Source organism: Odocoileus virginianus, chromosome 3 (assembly GCF_023699985.2).
Source record: "Odocoileus virginianus isolate 20LAN1187 ecotype Illinois chromosome 3, Ovbor_1.2, whole genome shotgun sequence".
NCBI classification, from domain to species: Eukaryota; Metazoa; Chordata; class Mammalia; order Artiodactyla; family Cervidae; genus Odocoileus; species Odocoileus virginianus.
The window spans coordinates 40,402,951-40,420,033 of record NC_069676.1 but is presented as its reverse complement, the minus strand read 5'-3'; the positions used below and the strand labels follow the sequence as shown (position 1 = coordinate 40,420,033).

Sequence of the window (17,083 nt, the reverse complement as noted above, 5' to 3'; positions counted from 1 at the left end):
CGGAGAGAGATGGGTGGTGCTGAGCCGGCCCGCGTTCTCAGAAGGAAAACCTAGGGAGGATGAGGCGGTTGGATGGCATCACCGACTCCGTGGACACGCGTTTGAGCAAATTCCTGGAGATAGTGAAGGAGAGGGAAGCCTGGCGTGCTGCAGTCTATGAGGTCGCAAAGTCCAACACGACTGAGCGACTGAACAACCAAAAGTCGGGAACGGACCGAAGGCTAGAAGGTTGGGCAAAGGCAGTTCGCTTAGCCTCTTCTAGACCCCTAAAACCCCCCAGACCGCCACCAAGTGCAGAGAGAGGTCCGTCAGTCCTTCCACTTACCGACCTCTGCGAGGAGGGGGAGGTAGTACTTAACTAAGCGAGGCCCTGCAACATCACGGGCCTTTATGACTTCACGGCGCATCAGGTTAGTCTGCTTAGGGGCACAGCGGCCCCGGCCGAAAGGAGAATTCCGTACACTTCTGGGGACGTAATTTAAAGACCGCAAATTAAATCACTTTTCAGCCAGAATACTCTACTGTGAGCCTATTTTCAGTATAGTTTTCTAGAGTGCAACGTAGAAGACAGCTCCAACAGTCGTATTTCCTTTCAGTATATTTTATCACTTCTAAACACCTCAGATATTGACTAATTTTGACGCTCGAGTTGCAGCGGTAGTGGGGGCAATATGCAAGAGACCGGGGCCAGACGGGGCCCCGCCCCTCAGCGCTCCCGAGCGGGCTGAGACTCCAGAAGGCGGAGCCACCGCGGGTCGGCAGCCGGTTTCCCAGCGTGCTCCGCGAGCGCAAGGAGGCCGCTCTAGCCGTCGCTGCGACTCGCTGGCGTCAGCTGGGGAGCGGAGGCGGAAGATTGGCGGCAGCGGCCCGGTGGCTGTGAGGAGCGCGGCGGCGGCGAAGACTGCCGATGGCGGCCGGGAGGCGCCCTCGGGGAGCCGCGGGCCGTTAGGGTGCTACACTGGGCGGCATGTCGGAGCACGCGGCACCCGGGGCCCCGGGGCCTGGGCCCAACGGCGGTGGTGGCGGCGGTGGTGGTGGTGGTGGCGGCGGCGGCGGCGGCGGCGGCGGCGGCGGCGGCGGCGGCCCCCGCGCGCGGGCCTCGCACCCCCAACCTCAACCCCAATCCTCTCATCAACGTGCGCGACCGGCTTTTCCACGCTCTCTTCTTCAAGATGGCTGTCACCTACTCGCGCCTCTTCCCGCCCGCCTTCCGTCGGCTCTTCGAGTTTTTCGTGTTGCTCAAGGTGACCGCGGCCCCGACCCTTAACCCCGGCGGATGGACCCCCTACCCCTGAGTTCGACCTCTGACTCCGCCCGGGGCCGCGTGCCCCTCCTTCCTGGAAGCATAGACCCGGCGGGGCCGGTTTTGACCCTTCCCTTAAGCCTGCCGCCCCCGCTCCCCTTCCCAGAAGCTTCCACCCCGCAAGGCCCGGGCCTCCCCGGGTTAGTGGCCCCTGATCCCGATTCCAGGAACTCACTCCTAGCTCCTCCAGGCCGCACCCTACCGCTGGCCTCCCCCTCCCCGGTGTCCCCACCTCGGGAGACCAGAGCCCAGTCCCGTGACCCTCGACCCTGTTGCCTGGGATCCTCCTCCCGGGATGACCCCGTCCCCACTACCGAGCCTCACCTCGCCGCGAACCACATACCCTAGGATTCCGGGCCCTACCGCCACTGCCGCCTCTTTGGACACACCCCCGGACCGCCCACCTGCACCGGAAGCTGCTCCCTACTTTTCTCTCCCCCTTTTTCTTGGGGCGCGCCTCCTGGAGCCCTTCTGCTCCAACTTAGATTCTACCCCTTCTGAACCTCTGGGGGAAGGTGACCAGGCCGAGGTCACGTCACCAGGGTTCCTGGCAGAGCCCCAGCCAGCGGTGCCGCTGGTGGCTCGGTGAGGGGCGTCCCGCGGATCCGCCCCCTGTCCTCCCTCGGCTGTGTGGGCGGTTCGCCTGTTCTGGAGGGCCGGCGCGGGTCCCTCCAAGGAGGGGTCTTAACGCTGGGTGCCGGACCCCGGCTGTCTGGCGGGTCTGAGGAAATGGGGAAATGGCTGTTCGTGTTTGTGTCCTGTCTTAGGGTGCCCCCTGGGTGGGGGCCGGGGCCAAGGTTGCCGACTTAGAAGGGAGCTTGAATTCCTTATCCACAGAAAGGGGTCTGAGGCAGGTGGGGCACGGGCCAGCGAGGTTGGGAGCCGCCAGCTCTTTGGGGTTGGGTAGCAGGGGTGCGTGCAGGGCTGTCCTACTGACCTGGGAGTGGGGAGTGGGTCCCCACTGAGCCTCCCAATTCCCGAGCAGCAGCAGGTGTCCCACCCCCCCCCCCCCCCCCGGGGGCCTCGACTCTGGAGGGTTCCCCAGTAGGGCTTCCCTTACCTGGTGCGTGGGACCCATGAGCAGCTTGAGAGTGGGCAGAAGGCTGAGTGTGGGCGTGGTTGCCTCCTGGAAGGAAGCCCTGACCTCCCTGCACACTCAGGAGGACCCCATATCACCCGAGGGAGGGAGTGCCCTGTGTGAGGTGGGCCCCCACGGAGCTCAGCCTTCCTGAGAGTCCTGCCTGAGGCCTTGGCTTTATTCTTCTGGTTGCTTCCCAATTGGGACCAAGGAGCAAGTCAGGAATTGGGCCGACTCAGCAGACAGGCCACACATCCAGGTCGTGCCCCTGGTGTGGGGGCCCGCGGGATCAGGCCACCCTTAGCTGCCTACATCTTTTCTCTCCACGGGGCTGCAGCCAGAAGGCCCCTCTCAGTTCTCAGGTCCCTCCCTGACCCCTGGTGCTTTTGGTTTCCCTCCTTTGCAAAGTGAGGGCTGAGCTCACCAATCTCTGAGGCTGCCTGAGTTCCAGAAAGCTCCCTTCTTTGCTTTCCAGCTGCCTAGCTTCTGGACTCTAGCTGCAGGGATCAAGTTCCCCTCCCCGCCTCACTTGGTCGCCTCTTGTGGCACCTGTTCTCCCACCTGCAGAGCGGGTCCCCCCTCCTTGCTCCTTGCCACCTTGTGCCAATCTCTGGGACCAGAGATGAGTGGTGGACCAGGAGGAAGCGGGGAGAGGCAGCAGCCACCAGGGCAGGGTCCAAGTCAGAGGAGACAGCCTCAGACTGGGAGGAAGAAGGTGGGTGCAGGGATGGCGTGTGCAGAGGCCCTGGAGCTGACGGGACAGCGTGGCCAATGAGGTGGAGTGTTCGGTCACGGGGTACCAGAGGTTGGGGGCTGGAGCATCCAGGGCCTGTGATATGGCCAGGCCAGCTGCCAGGCAGAGGACAGAAAAGGCCTTGGATGGATTCCTGAAATGCTGAGAGGGATAAAGGGGTGGGGCCGCCGGGTGTGTCTGCCGATAGGTCTTAGGAGGCAGCTGTTTGCCAGCTTGTTCCACGGAGGCGGTGGGGAACCAGGTTCAGCTCAGGGTCAGGCCTTGTCCAGTGGAGCGAGAGTCTTGGCTTGTCTTTAGGCACCCACCCAATTGGTCAGGGTGATGGACCCCACCTGGGGTTTCAGTTCATGGTAGGGGGGCTGTGCGGGGCACTGGAGAGGACTCTAGGGTGACAGTGGGGACTTAGCCACTCTTTGAGGTCACGGGTCCCCTATCTATCCATATGCCCCTCTCAGAACCTAGCTGCCCTGCATGGTGTTTCCTCCAGGTTTAACTCTTAGCTCCACCTCGTCCTGGCTGTGTGGCCTCTGCCTTGTTTTCCTATCTGCAAACTGGGGATGATGGCAGGCACGTGCCTTGCAGGGACGAGCTCGGGCAGCCCCTGGCATCAGGCCACCTGCATGTCAGCACTTTCTGTGATGTCTCGGCATGTGGTGTGGTGTTGTCCTCATGGCTGAGTGAACGGTGTCCTGGACATGGCTCCTGCTGGACATTGGGGCCCAGAGAGCACAGCTGGGGCTGTGGGTCAGCTCTGACCACAGCTGGCTGCCACCATAGGCCCCACACTTTCCTGACTCCCATTGTCAGCTCACAGGTCCCCATACATGTTGCGGAGAGGTGCTTGGGGTTCCCAGAGACACTGAGCCTGTGGCACATCTCTGGCCCCGGTGCAGGCTGGCCTATGGGAGGCTCTTCAGCTGTGGGGGCCTGTACTGGGAGGGGTCCTCCATCTGGGGGTGGGGGTCCCAGGCAGCTCCCCTCTGACTGCTCCCTGCCTTGCAGGCCCTGTTCGTGCTGTTTGTCCTGGCCTACATCCACATCGTCTTCTCCCGCTCACCCATCAACTGCCTGGAGCACGTGCGTGACAAGTGGCCGCGTGAGGGCATCCTGCGGGTAGAGGTGCAACACAACTCAAGCCGCGCGCCCGTCTTCCTGCAGTTCTGCAATGGTGGCCATGGCAGCTTCCCCGGCCTGGCTGTGGAGCCAGATGGCCTGGAGCTGGAGGAGGAGGAGGAGGAGGAGCTGACCATGGACATGTTCGGGAACAGCTCCATCAAGGTGAGCAGCCGGGGCATGGTCAGGGCTGCAGGGAACACTCCTGACCTGTTGGGCTGTTTCCCAGCTGTCTACTGAAGGCCTGGTTCTGGGGTGCTGAGGGCAGACAGGCTGAGAAGCAGGCTTTGGGCTCAGAGCTCTGAGGTGGTCCTAGCCATCCTTGGTGTTGTGGCTGCCCACAAGATGGGGAACCCAGAGGGAGGGCTGTGCTCAGGTGGCCAGAGGCCAGGGGTGGGTGTGGGCAGAGTGTTTGTTGGTACAGACCCAATAGGAGGCCCCACCTCGCTGATCCTGTTCTTCATATCCTCACCCGGAAATCTCAGGGAGCTCAATGTTTGGATTAGGGCTTTTATGGGTCAGGGGTACATCTCCTTCCATTGGGGGGGTGGTGCAGAGACCTTCAGGCCAACCCTTTGGTACCAAGGGCTTGCTGATCTCTGCCTCCCACTGTGCAGTTTGAGCTGGACATCGAGCCCAAGGTGTTCAAGCCACCAGGTGGCCCCGAGGCCTTAAATGACAGCCAGGAGTTCCCATTCCCTGAGACGCCCCCAAAAGGTACCACCACTCCCTGGGGCTACGTCCAGTGACGGAGGTGGGGGTGTGGTGCAGTCCCCCTAGCCCTCCCAGGAGAGGGCTCCTCTGCTGACCAGCCATCCCCGCCTGCAGCCTGGCCACAGGACGAGTACATCGTGGAGTACTCGCTGGAGTATGGCTTCCTGAGGTTGTCGCAGGCCACGCGCCAGCGGCTCAGCATCCCTGTCATGGTGGTCACCCTGGGTGAGTGCCCCTGCCGAACAGAGCAATGCCCAGGAGAGGGAGCTCCTTTCTCCTCAGTCTTGGATGTCTTCCTTGGGGAGGGGTGACCCGGAAGCACTTGTGTCCAAGGTCTCAGGGCTGGCCCTGCTGTCCTGTTGCAGGAAGCTTCCCAAGGCTCCATTCCTCCACACCTGTCAGTCACAGCTCTGCTGGGCAGTGGAGTTCTGTGCCCCTGGACTAACATCCCTGTCCCGGTCCTACCCACAGATCCCACACGGGACCAGTGCTTTGGTGACCGCTTCAGCCGCCTGCTGCTGGCTGAGTTCCTGGGCTATGATGACATCCTCATGTCCAGTGTGAAGGGCCTGGCGGAGAATGAGGAGAACAAAGGTGCGGGGGCGAAGGTGGGGCCTGCTTAGGTGGGTCTTGGGCTGGGGCGCTTGCTCACTGCCTCCTCCACTCCACCCCTCATGCAGGCTTCCTGAGGAATGTGGTGTCCGGCGAGCACTACCGCTTCGTGAGCATGTGGATGGCCCGCACGTCCTACCTGGCCGCCTTCGTCATCATGGTCATCTTTGTGAGTGCCTCAGCAGGGTTGGGTGGGGTGGGGTGGGGTGGGGCGGGGCGGGGCAAGGTGGGGCCGGAGGGGTGGGGCAACCATCCAAAGCCTCACGGTGGCCCACTTGCAGACCCTGAGTGTGTCCATGTTGCTGCGCTACTCCCACCACCAGATCTTTGTCTTCATTGGTGAGTGTCCCCTCTGGCCATCTCCCCTGCCCCTCCCCCCTTCCGGGCGCCTCACCCGGTCTGCCCGCCCGCCGCCCTCTCCCGCAGTGGACCTGCTGCAGATGCTGGAGATGAACATGGCCATCGCCTTCCCCGCAGCGCCCCTGCTGACCGTCATCCTGGCCCTTGTGGGTGAGGACCCTGCGCCCCCACACCCTGCCCCCTTTCCTGGCGTGCTGGCCACCCGCCTCAACCGGTGGCTCCCGTCTCCCCCCCAGGAATGGAGGCGATCATGTCCGAGTTCTTCAACGACACCACTACAGCCTTCTACATCATCCTCATTGTGTGGCTGGCTGACCAGTATGACGCCATCTGCTGCCACACCAACACCAGCAAGCGGCACTGGCTTCGGTGGGCACCAGGGGCCATGTGGTCCGGGGTGGAGGCAGCCAGGTGGGCAGCACCTCACTGTTTCCCTTGCAGGTTCTTCTACCTGTACCACTTTGCCTTCTACGCTTACCACTATCGCTTCAACGGGCAGTACAGCAGCCTGGCACTCGTCACCTCCTGGCTCTTCATCCAGGTGAGGTGGGCTTTCCTTGGGACTGGCAGTCCAAGGGTCCAGCCTTTTGGGGGTCCCTCGCCTGACCCAGTGCCTGTCCCCCCAGCATTCCATGATCTACTTCTTCCACCACTACGAACTACCTGCCATCCTGCAGCAGATCCGTGTCCAGGAGATGCTGCTGCAAACACCACCACTGGGCCCCGGCACCCCCACGGCCCTGCCGGACGACCTGAACAACAATGGAGGCATCCCACCTATCACCCCCGACGCTGCCAACCAGTCCCCTGCCCTGGGCCCTGGCTTGCCAGGTGCTGGCGGGGCCCCCGGGCCCGTGGCTGAGGCACCTAGCTCCCTGGTGGCCGCAGCGGCCTCAGTGGCTGCAGCAGCCAGTGGTGACCTGGGTTGGATGGCAGAGACGGCTGCCATCATCACAGACGCCTCCTTCCTGTCTGGCCTGAGCGCCTCTCTCCTGGACCGGCGGCCAGCCAGCCCCCTGAGCCCCAGTGGGGGGCTCCCACAGGCCCTGCAGGACAATGCCCCTACAAGCAACTCTCCAGGGTCTGATGCAGTCCCTCAGACCACCGGGGGGGGCAGGCCCAGCCCTGCATCCACTGATCTAGTGGGCACGCCCTCAGAGGTCGGCTCCTGAACTCTGGGCAGCTGACTGCCTCTGTCCCTGGCCATCCAAGCCAGCTGGGTGTGACCTGGCTGGAGCCCTCGGGGATCAGGGAGACTGTCCCCAGTGGCTCTGGGAATGCTCAGCCTGCCTTGGGTGGTTTGGGGTCCATCAGGTTTGCTGGGAGGCAGGCGTCTCTCCCCCAGGGCATGGGGCCAGCCTACAGCCTGTCCCTGTCCCTGGTGGGTCTCCTCAGCTAGTAAATGAAGACCAGCCTGTGAACCAGGGTAGGAGAAGGGGTGGGGGCTCCATGGAGGTTCTGAAAAGGTGGTGAAAAGTCTGGAGCAAGCTGCCCCGGAGCAAAGCATCGGGTGGGGCTGGCTTAGCTGGTGCTCTGTCATGCCCAGTGCCTTTCCACGGCCACCCTACGCGCCCGGGCTGGGGCCCCGGGAAGGTGGAGCTCGGCCCCGATGGTGCATAGGCGCCAACATCTAAGGCAGCCAGGGGCACCGGGGTTCCGCCCTGCTCTGGGTGGGGAGATGGCCGGTGACCCAACCCAATCACTTTGTGAGGAATGCAGAAGAGCGCTCATTCCACTCTTATTTAATTGCAGTGTACAGAATGGTGTTTGTATATAGAATAAACTGTTGACAGCGTCCAGCCAGCGTCTGTGTGTTGGGGCGGGGTTGGGGGGCCCCGGGAGCCGCGGGGGAAGGGAGGTTCCACCCACCCTATGGCCAGGTGGCCCCCTCAGAGCAGGCACAGCAGGTGGAGAAAGGCTGGATCCCACTTCAGGGGGCCATCTCCCGTGCTTTCACGCAGGCCAGGAGCCATGTGCACGGCGGCTCTCAGGTGCTGTCCCCAAGCTGGGCCAGGAGCGCCCTGCGCCGCAGCAGCGCCTGGCGGAGCCTCTCCTGCGCACCCACGATGCGCTGCTCCAGCTCCTCCAGCTCCCCGGGGAGCGGGGCGCCAGACTGAAGCTTGGCGGGCGGGCCATTGGAGCAGACGGGGGCTTCGGGTGGTGCGGCTGCATCCGCATCTGGGACATACGCATCCGGGGAGGCAGAGACCACAGTATGCTCCAGCAGGAAACGCACTCGACGCTCCCTCACCGCGGCCCGGCGCACCCGTGTCCAGCCCGCCCGGCTCGCAGGGGCGGCCTGTGTGTTCTGCTGCGGCTCCTTGAGACCCCTGGGGGATGGATGGGCTGGGCAGCCACGTCCTACCCACAGTCCCCATCTGCCCTTTAGGATCAAAGTTCCTGAGGAAGTTGCCAGTGGAAGGAGGTGTGGACCCAGTCCAAGGTCGGAGGGCAGGTGTGGGAGTTGCTGGGGTGGAGAACCATCCCCTAAGTCCCTTACCTCGACTCCGCCTCCTCCTGCCCCTCTGGTGGCTCTGTGTTGAGGGCACGATGAATTCTCTAGGAGCCAAGAATTCGGCTCAGCGGGAAGACAGCCCCCCCCCCAGCCCCCCTCCTGCCCCACTGCCAGCTGGGTTGGCCAGCTCCTCACCTGGCTCGTGTGCAGCCAGTATTGCAGCTTGTTGCCCCTTCGGATGCGCGGCAGCGCCAGGCGGTAGAAGACATGCTCACCCAGAGAACTGAGCAGAGCACTACCCAGACCCAGGCAGAGCAGCACAAAGAGTCCGGAGAAGTGGTAGACGCCCATCTGCAGGGTCTGTGGGTAGGATGCAGGCACATAGTCCCTCTGGGTCATACCAGACCCCGGTGGAGCCCGGGCCTTGGACAGAAGCGGGGACAGAGGTTGGGCCAGAGAGAAGGGCCTGGGGCTATATTTTCAGAGGTGTCATGGACAAGAGAGCACTAGAGCTGGGGTTTTGTAGGATGAATAGGATGCACAAAAGCAGACAAATACCCTCGTTTTGGAAATGAGCAGAGGTTGACTACCCTGGTAAAGGACCACGCAGGTTCGGGGGCTCCCCCACGCCGACCCGCACCCCGCATGCAGGGACCTGCCGCACCTCCGTCACGGCGAAGACCCGCTTCCCACAAGGCACCATCTTGTACCACTTGTCGTGCAGTAAGTCGATGAAGCCGGAGGACTTGTAGCGGCTGATGAACTCGGACAGGTTGGAGGTGAGCGGAGAATTTCTGGGGAGTCCGATACCATAGCCTGGGGGAGGCCGGGCATTGGGTTGGGACCAGGCTAGACGCAGACCCAGAGGACCAGAACCCTCCTGGAGCCCGCAGATCACTGGTCCTGGGGACTCCTCACCCTCAATGGCGAAGGGCTTGCCCACGGTTAGCAGCCTGCAGTCGGCGTCGATGGACACCTCATAGTCCAGGAGCGACTTGTCCATGATGAAGGCGTTGAGCTTGGGGGGATCGCTCCTGCGGAGGGCATGGGGGCAGGATGAGCATCACTATCCCCGCCCGCCCGCGTGGCCCCGCCCTGAGCCCCACCCCGCACGCCCCCCTCACGTGAGCATGGCGACGCCGTGGGGAGTGGTAGGTGCGCTATGGCGCCGCACGTGTGAATACATCTCCGGGAAGCTTTTCTTGATGTAGGCCTCGGCGCTGCTCTCCCACACCGTGCCGAAACGGAAGCCCTGAGACGGGTGGTGCAGCTGCGGGCCAGCGCCCAGTCAGCACAGGAGGGCCTTGACCCCTGCCCCCGCTCCCCCCTCGTGCCCCGCTTTCGCCGAAGAATTGATGCTTTTGAACTGTGGTGTTGGAGAAGACTCTTGAGAGTCCCTTGGACAGCAAGGAGATCAAACCAGTCAATCCTAAAGGAAATCAGTCCTGAATATTCATTGGAAGGACTTAGGCTGAAGCTGAAACTCCAATACTCTGGCCACCTGATGCAAAAACTGACTCCTTGGAAGAGACCCTAGTGCTGGGAAAAATTGAAGGCAGGAGGAGAAGGGGATGACAGAGGTTGAGATGGTTGGATGGCATCACTGATTGGATGAACATGAGTTTGAGCAAGCTCCAGGAGTTGGTGATGGACAGGGAAGCCTGGTATGCTGCAATCCATGGGGTCACAAAGAGTCTGACAGGAGTGAGCGACTGAATTGAACTAAACTGGGGCCACACTGACCGGGGCCTCCTTGGTGAGGCTATGCACCTCCGAAAAGCTGAACCTGAGGTAAACAGGGCTGTCCAGAATTTTCTGTGGAAGCAAACACTCTACAACTGTGCTGTTCTCATATGGCTATTGCATGCTTTCAATTAAATCAATTTAAAAAGTAGCCACATGTGGAGAGTGGCTGGCCCATGTACATCTCCTTAATGGTTTACAGAGGACACTGGGGTGGTGGTGGATTGGGTGGGCAGCATGTGTGCTAAGTCGCTTTAGTCGTGTCCAACTCTTTGCGACCCTATGGTCTGTATAGCCTGCCACACTCCTCTGTTCATGGGATTCTCCAGGAAAGAATACTGGAGTGGATTGCCACTGTCTCCTCCAGAGAATCTTCCTGACCCAGGATAAAACCCATGTCTCCTAATATGTCTTCTGGATTGGCAGGTGGGTTCTTTACCATTATCGATAACTGGGAAGCCCTGAATTGGGGGTGGACAGAAGAGACTAAACACCACTCAGAGACAAGATCAGCCAGATCAAAACACTGGGAGATACTATGGGACAAAACACAAAACAACTTCAACAAACAAATCACTAGTGAAAAAGACAGGAGTGTCAAAATGACCCTCTGGGGCCTTCTCAGGACAGACCACCCCCTTGCCCTCTACCTGCCTTTTGTCTATAGAAAATAGCCTCCTAGGTCTTCCCTGAGTTCAAAAGAATAAATCAAAGAAATGACAAAATGCAGAAACAAAGGAAAAGAGTCAAGACAAAAATAGTTTAGTCACTAAAACCAAGGACTTTTAATTCCTTCTCAGGTGCTATAGCTAATATCCAGAGCCAGCAGACTTCCTTGGTGGTCCAGTGGTAAGATTCTGCACTTCTACTGCAGGGAACATAGATTCAGTCCCTGGTCAGGGAACTGACAGCCCATATGACATGCAGTGTGACCAAAAAAAAAAAAAAAAATCCTGAGCCAGGTCCTTTCAGTTGTTTCCCCCTGCCCCCAGGTGGTAGAAGTTAACTATGCTGCCCATAAGCACGGAGGCCCTAGGCTGATTAAAACCAGAGGGTTAATGATGTTGACTCCTGACTACCTCACCACCAACCAGTCAGAAGAATGTCCACCACCTGATCACACACACCCTGAAACACCCCTCCCTCACCCTGTCTTTAAAGTCTTTTCCCCAATATTAAAAAACAAACAAATGAAAACCACTTTTCCCTGAGGGCCACCTAAGAGTTCAGGTCTTAAGCACTAGCTGCCTGGGCTTCTTGCTTGGCACCTGCGATAAACCCTGCGGTTTCCTTCGCCATGACCCCATGTCAATAGAATGGTTTCACTGCACACCAGTGAGTGGATCTAAGTTTGATTCGATAACTAAGAGGTTTCTGCCATCCTCAATGTCTATGCATTTTGGATCCAGATTCAAACAAACCATGGCGGAGTGAGTGGAAGACAACTGAGAAAATGAGTCCCTGATGTTTAACTTCCCGAATATTCATAATGAAATGACAGGAGGCCTGGATCTTACTTTAGGATAATTCAGGGACTGGGGTTGGTGGGTGAATGAAACTGGCCAGGAGTTATTTTAGAGCTGGGCAATGGTTTCATTCATAGTTGTTCTTGTTCCAGAATATTAAAATTTTTTCATTAAAAAAGAAAAATATGTAGGCCAGGGCATGCCCTGCTCTGCCCACAGTCCTCTAGGACTCCTGGTGAAAATTCTAAGCAGAGCTGTTTTCAAGGGTCATATCCTCCCACACCTGCAGGCCCTGCAGGCCCTGCAGGCCCTGCCCTGTCCTCTTCCTGTCCTCCCCTCCTCCCTCTTCCCTCCTCAACCCCTCTGCTCCAGACACAAGGCTTCCTTGCTGCTCCTCCAATACATCAAGCATAGTCTTGCCCCAGGGCCTTTGCACAGGTTGCCACTGCTGACCACATTGCTCCCTGACACCAAGCACCTCATGGGTCACGCCTCCCCACTGGAGACCCCCACTGGAGAATTCTTCCTCTCCATTGTGCCCTGTGTCCCCAACTCTGCCTAATTTTCCTCCATGGGACTTTTTTGGGGGGCTGTGCTGGATCTTAGTCATGGCATGTGAGATCTAGTTCCCCAACAACCAAGGAACCCAGGCCCCCTGCATTGGGAGCACAGAGTCTTAGCCACTGGACTACCATGGAAGTCCCTGCCTGGAACTTTACCACCATCTCACACACCATCCTTTTGGCTTCTCTCTCAGCTCTCACCAGCACCCTTGCCTGTATTGTCCTGGCTTGGGGCTGGGCTCAGTATGAGTTTGAGAGAAAGAACAGCTGCCCTCTCTGGGGTGAAGATGGGGTGGGGGGATTAGACTTCTCAGCTCTGACCACAAACCACCTGCAGTTGCCCACCTTGGGGTCGTGGATTCCAGACAGCTCCTCAAAAGTCTTGTCCCCGACCATGACGGCAGCCAGGTTGGCCGTGTAGCTGGACAGCACAAGCAGGCAGAAGATGGCCCACAGGTTCATGAGGAGGCGGCCTGTTGGGCACTTGGGCGTCTTGCTGGACACAGTGCGTCCAAAGAGGATGGCATAGCAGAGGTTGAGGGCAGAGGAGTAGGAGAACACGGTGTCCCGGTTGCGGCCGCGGGGCGTTAGGCCGAAGGGGCTGCGCCACTCGTAGAGGGTGAGGAAGAGCGCGGTCAGGTGCAGCGCGGCGAAGACGCCCAGCCACATGGACCAGTGCAACGGCCACATGAAGGCGCCAATGGGCGACGCCGTGTCGCGCGCGCGCACCATGATGCCCAGGCTGGTGGAGAAGAAAGGGCTGGTGAAGTCCACCACCTGCGAGCGGGCCGAATTGATGCTGAAGCTGGTGACGGCCATGTGCGCCCGGCCGGCCAGCAGGTCGCCCACCAGGCCGGTCCAGCGGCCGTTGCGCAGCGCGCCGTACTTGCCGTCGCCCACGATGTAGAGCTCGAAGTCGAAGGGTGCGTCCTCCGCCAGGCGCTCCAGCAGGTCAATGCAGTAGCCATAGCAGCACCTGCGCAGCGCGCGGGGGGCCGAGCCGTCGGCCAGCGCGGCGAAGAGTGCGTCCAGAGTGGCCGAATCATTGGTGCCGGGGGCCAAGCACAGTTGCCCCGCCGGGCACCGCCCGTCTTCATCTGGCTGGCGGGCGAACACAAACGGATGCTCCACCAGCGTCACCACCCGCAGCCTGGGCCGCGCCTGGGCGCCTGGCGGGGGTGGGGGCTGCTCGGCCGCGCCCCATGCCTCCGACTCCAGCCGCCCGTCCCGCCAGCGACCCAACGTGGCCCAGGCCGGGGCACCCCTGGGGTCCCGGCGGAGGCTCCACAGGCGGAAGCGCCGGGAGATGTGCACCTGCGAGGAGCCGGTTACCCACACCGGCCCCGTGCGGCCCCAGAAGGATGTGTTGGCCAGGAACCTGGTGGGGGTGGGGGCGGCGTCAGGGCGGAGGGATCCCTCCTCCCAGGTGAGACCCCTGGCCCTGCAGCTCAGACACACCTGGGGCCACCGGAGGCTCTGTCGAGCCCCCCATCCCATGACCCCTTCCGAGCAGGGTACCCGCGCCCTGGGGACTGGGGCGACGTCCCAGCCCTGAACCAAGGGCTGCTGCCCAGTTCAGAGGCCCAGGTGGGGCCTTCTCGTTCTGGGGCACTGTCCCCCTCGAGGGCCCTGGCGATCAGAAGGTGACTCACTTCAGCAGTCTCACTCATTCCTTCTCCTCCCTTCCCTCTTCTCCCAAAGCCCCCACCCCAGCCCTACAGAATCCCCTTCTTAGGTTCTGCCTTCATGCAAGATGGACACAGCATCTGGCACACAGCAAACACTCGATCTTGTCGTCTGTCACAGCCCACCAGCAGAGGTGGCTTCCTGCAGCTGGGGCCCCGCTCACCGTGCCAAGAGGCGGCCCGAAGACTCGGGCTCTGGTGGTGGTAGGTCACTGCAGTTGACTGTGGCAGGAAGCAGGGCACGCTCTGGCTGCATGCGGGCAGCACTATCCAGCGCACGGGCCACTAGTTCCACCACATCCTGGATGGCGGCCTCCAGTGGGGGCCGGGCCACCTCGCCCAGCGCCAGCACTCCGGGTGGCAGACCCTCAGTGGGCAGGGCCTCAGGAGGAAGTGGTGTGCCCAGCAGCCAGCGGGGACCAGGGGGTGCAGCCTGCAGTACCTGTTGGGAGCGGGCTGCATCACAGCCCAGGAGTACGGCTGCAGGGACTGGGGCCTTCCCTCCAGCTGGTGCCCCCAGGAGTGCCAGGCGTGCGCTCAGCCCTGCATCACCCAGCTCTGGCCGGCTCAGGTCCAGCACAAACTTCGGGGCCCGGCCTGCCCGGCTTGTCCACAGGACCACCAGGCTGCCAGGGTCGCGTACATGGCAGAGCACCAGGCCGACGTCCTCCCAGGTGTGAGCCCGCAGCACGGATACCAGCACATCCAGCAGTGTCTCAAGGGGGCTGGCCCAGTCCAGCTGCAGGTGGAACGGGTTCTGGCAGAGGGGTTGGTCAAGTTAGGGCTGGCGACCTCACAGTCCCACCACCCACTCTTCCCACCCCCATCTGTACATGTCCAGTAAACACACATCACCTTGAGCTGATGTCAGGAGTGGGCCGCATTGCAGCCCAGGAGTATGACTGTGGGGACCGGGGCCTTCCCCCCTCCCCTCCCCCTCTGCTAGTGCCCCCAGGAATGCCAGGCATGCACACAGCACCTACTCCCGACAGGTGCTACAGGCTGCATCCCTCGGCTGCCCCTAGCTACTCAAAGGACCTTGAGTCTACCTCCTCCCAGCCCAGCCCCTGCTCTATACCCCTCTGTGGCTCCCCATCGCCATCAGCACAAAGCCTGGCCCTGCCTTGACCTGCAGGGCCTGCTCTTTTGACTCCAGTCACTCTGAGGCTTTTTGGATTCCCCAGCTGGAAGACCTTTCCCCATCTAGGTCAGCCAACTCCTACACATCCTTCAAAGCCCAGCTCCATACCCCCTCTCTATTCAGACTTACCCAGGCCAACCAGGCACTGAAGGGCCCCACTTTGCCTGGAGCACCCTGAAAGTTCTCCTGGATTTGCTTTCAGTGTGGGATGAGAACTTTACCAGACACCTAGGGTAGGCAGGATGTTGTGTGGGTGGGGACAGGGTGCTGAGTGCCCGGAGAGAGGCTGGAGTCTATTGCTTAGTCCCTGGCGTGGGCGAGGAGGGGGGAAGGGGAAGAGGGGGCAAGCCATTATCCGCCCAAAGCCTGACAGGGCCAACTGCAGGGGTGCAGTTCCTGGATCCGGCTGCAGAGGGCCCCACAGGCATGGATTTGGGTCCTGCATCTCTCCCACCGGGAGGGGGCAGGAACGGAGTGGGGGTGGGTTAAAGAGACCCCAGGCCTCCTGTAGGATCAGGGTCTCCCCGCCCTCAGAAGGAAGACCTGGAGGGGGCTTCAAGGTGGGTTGGGACGTCCCCTACCAGACCCCACATCCCGGCGTTGGGTCCCTCCCAGCTAGTCCTGAGAGGAGGGGTCTCTCCCTGGGGCACCGCGGGGTTCCCAGAGCTCTGCCAGTCACCCTCTCTCCTCTTTGTCCCATTCTCTACTTATTCGGACCCAAATTCCAGTCTAGGGGTGGAAATAAGACGAGAGAATGAACTCCAAGGTCGAGGAGTGGCGGAGGAAGACGAGGGTTTTGGAGTCTGGGGGTCTGAGGAGGCTGTGGGTCAAGGAGGCTGTGGGTGGGGGCGGCCTAGCCTCGAGGGCCTCCGGGAGGATGCTGACGGGAGGAAGGCCTCCAGCTTCAGCCTCTGAAACTGTTGCCCCTGGAGAGGGGGCAGGGAGACCCGCTTCCCCATCCCAGCCTCGCGATCCCGCCGGGTGGGGATCCGAAGGCGCCCCCGGACCCTACAAGGGGGTCCCGCTCCCGGGGGGTCTACACCTCCGAGGCCCTCTGGCTCCGTCTGGAGTCCAGAGGCGTCCCGCGGGGTCCCTAGCCGCAGGTCCGTGGCTCTAGGTCCCTGCGTCCCGGGGCTCCCGTCTCCCATTCCGTGTCCCTGAGCCCCGGGGACATCCGTGGTCCAGGGATCCAGGGCCTCTGTCATCCGGACTCCGAGAATCCGCGCATCTACGGTCCAGAAGTCCGAGTCCTGGGCGTCCCAAGGACTGTCTCCAGACCCCCGGACCCCACGCCCCGGGAGCTTCCCAGGGCCTCTCCCATCCGGCCCCGGGTCCCCGCGCGTACCGGGGAGCCGAGGGGCGCGCGCGTTTCCCGCCGCAGCACGCTGAGCACGGGGGTCTCGGTGGCGGACGCCAGGAAGTGCAGCTGCAGCAGCTCGGGTCGCGCCTCGGGGAAGGCGATCAGGGCCGCCACTCCCGGTGCCGCCAACGCCTGGCACAGACCGCGGGCGAGCGAGGCGGGATCGCGGGCGGGGGGAGCGGCAGCCACTAGCTCCAGGGTCAGGTTGTGGGGCAGCCGCGGCGCCAGGGAGGCCCGGGCTAGGGCGGCGCGGGCGCGGGCGCGGGCGGCAGGCTCGCGGGGCAGGAGAGCGCCCAGGCGAACCGAGCCCCCCAGGCGCGCCTGGACGCCGCACGGGTGCGGGTGGCCCCCGGAGGGCCCCGGTCCCAGCGCCAGCGCCAGGCCGAGCCACAGCGCCGGCACAAACTCCATCCCAAAGTTGCCGGCGGGCTCCACGGGGCGGAGCCGCGGCTGGCACCTTGGGAGGCAGGATCTCGCGCGCCCCCACCGCACCCTCTCCGCCCCTGCCGGGCCAACTCCTCCCTCCCTGCCGGAGTCCACCAGCCTTTGCCCGCCTTCGCCCGCCCTCGCCCCTCCTGGTCCCCCAGTGCCAGGTAAGCCACTTGGGAGGAATCGGATCCACGACGCAGGGGGAGAAACTGAGGCTCAGATGATCTTAACAGGCGGGGGTGGGGGTGGAGTCTAACCACCACTATCCCTGGCTCTGTGCCCACTCTACAGATGAGAAAGCCGAGAT

General features: G+C 61.9%; 2 protein-coding genes across 2 annotated transcripts; one reads left to right on the top strand and one right to left on the bottom strand.

The window, feature by feature from the left end:
* Positions 1-799: 799 nt before the first annotated feature.
* Positions 800-7,733, top strand: TMEM259 (transmembrane protein 259). The gene is made up of 12 exons (XM_070465270.1): positions 800-1,026; positions 1,079-1,244; positions 4,138-4,413; positions 4,866-4,965; positions 5,077-5,187; positions 5,434-5,556; positions 5,643-5,743; positions 5,856-5,913; positions 6,001-6,084; positions 6,171-6,303; positions 6,376-6,475; positions 6,561-7,733. Exons 1-12 carry the CDS (start codon positions 968-970, stop codon positions 7,104-7,106), a joined length of 1,857 nt encoding a protein of 618 aa, XP_070321371.1. The 5' UTR covers positions 800-967; the 3' UTR covers positions 7,107-7,733.
* Positions 7,661-16,819, bottom strand: GRIN3B (glutamate ionotropic receptor NMDA type subunit 3B). The gene is made up of 9 exons (XM_020890350.2): positions 16,333-16,819; positions 14,011-14,603; positions 12,507-13,539; positions 9,514-9,659; positions 9,308-9,423; positions 9,054-9,205; positions 8,585-8,749; positions 8,435-8,493; positions 7,661-8,264 (listed from the first exon to the last, which is right to left on the bottom strand). The coding sequence occupies exons 1-9, from the start codon at positions 16,756-16,758 to the stop codon at positions 7,922-7,924; spliced, it is 3,033 nt and encodes a 1,010-aa protein (XP_020746009.1). The 5' UTR covers positions 16,759-16,819; the 3' UTR covers positions 7,661-7,921.
* Positions 16,820-17,083: the final 264 nt, after the last annotated feature.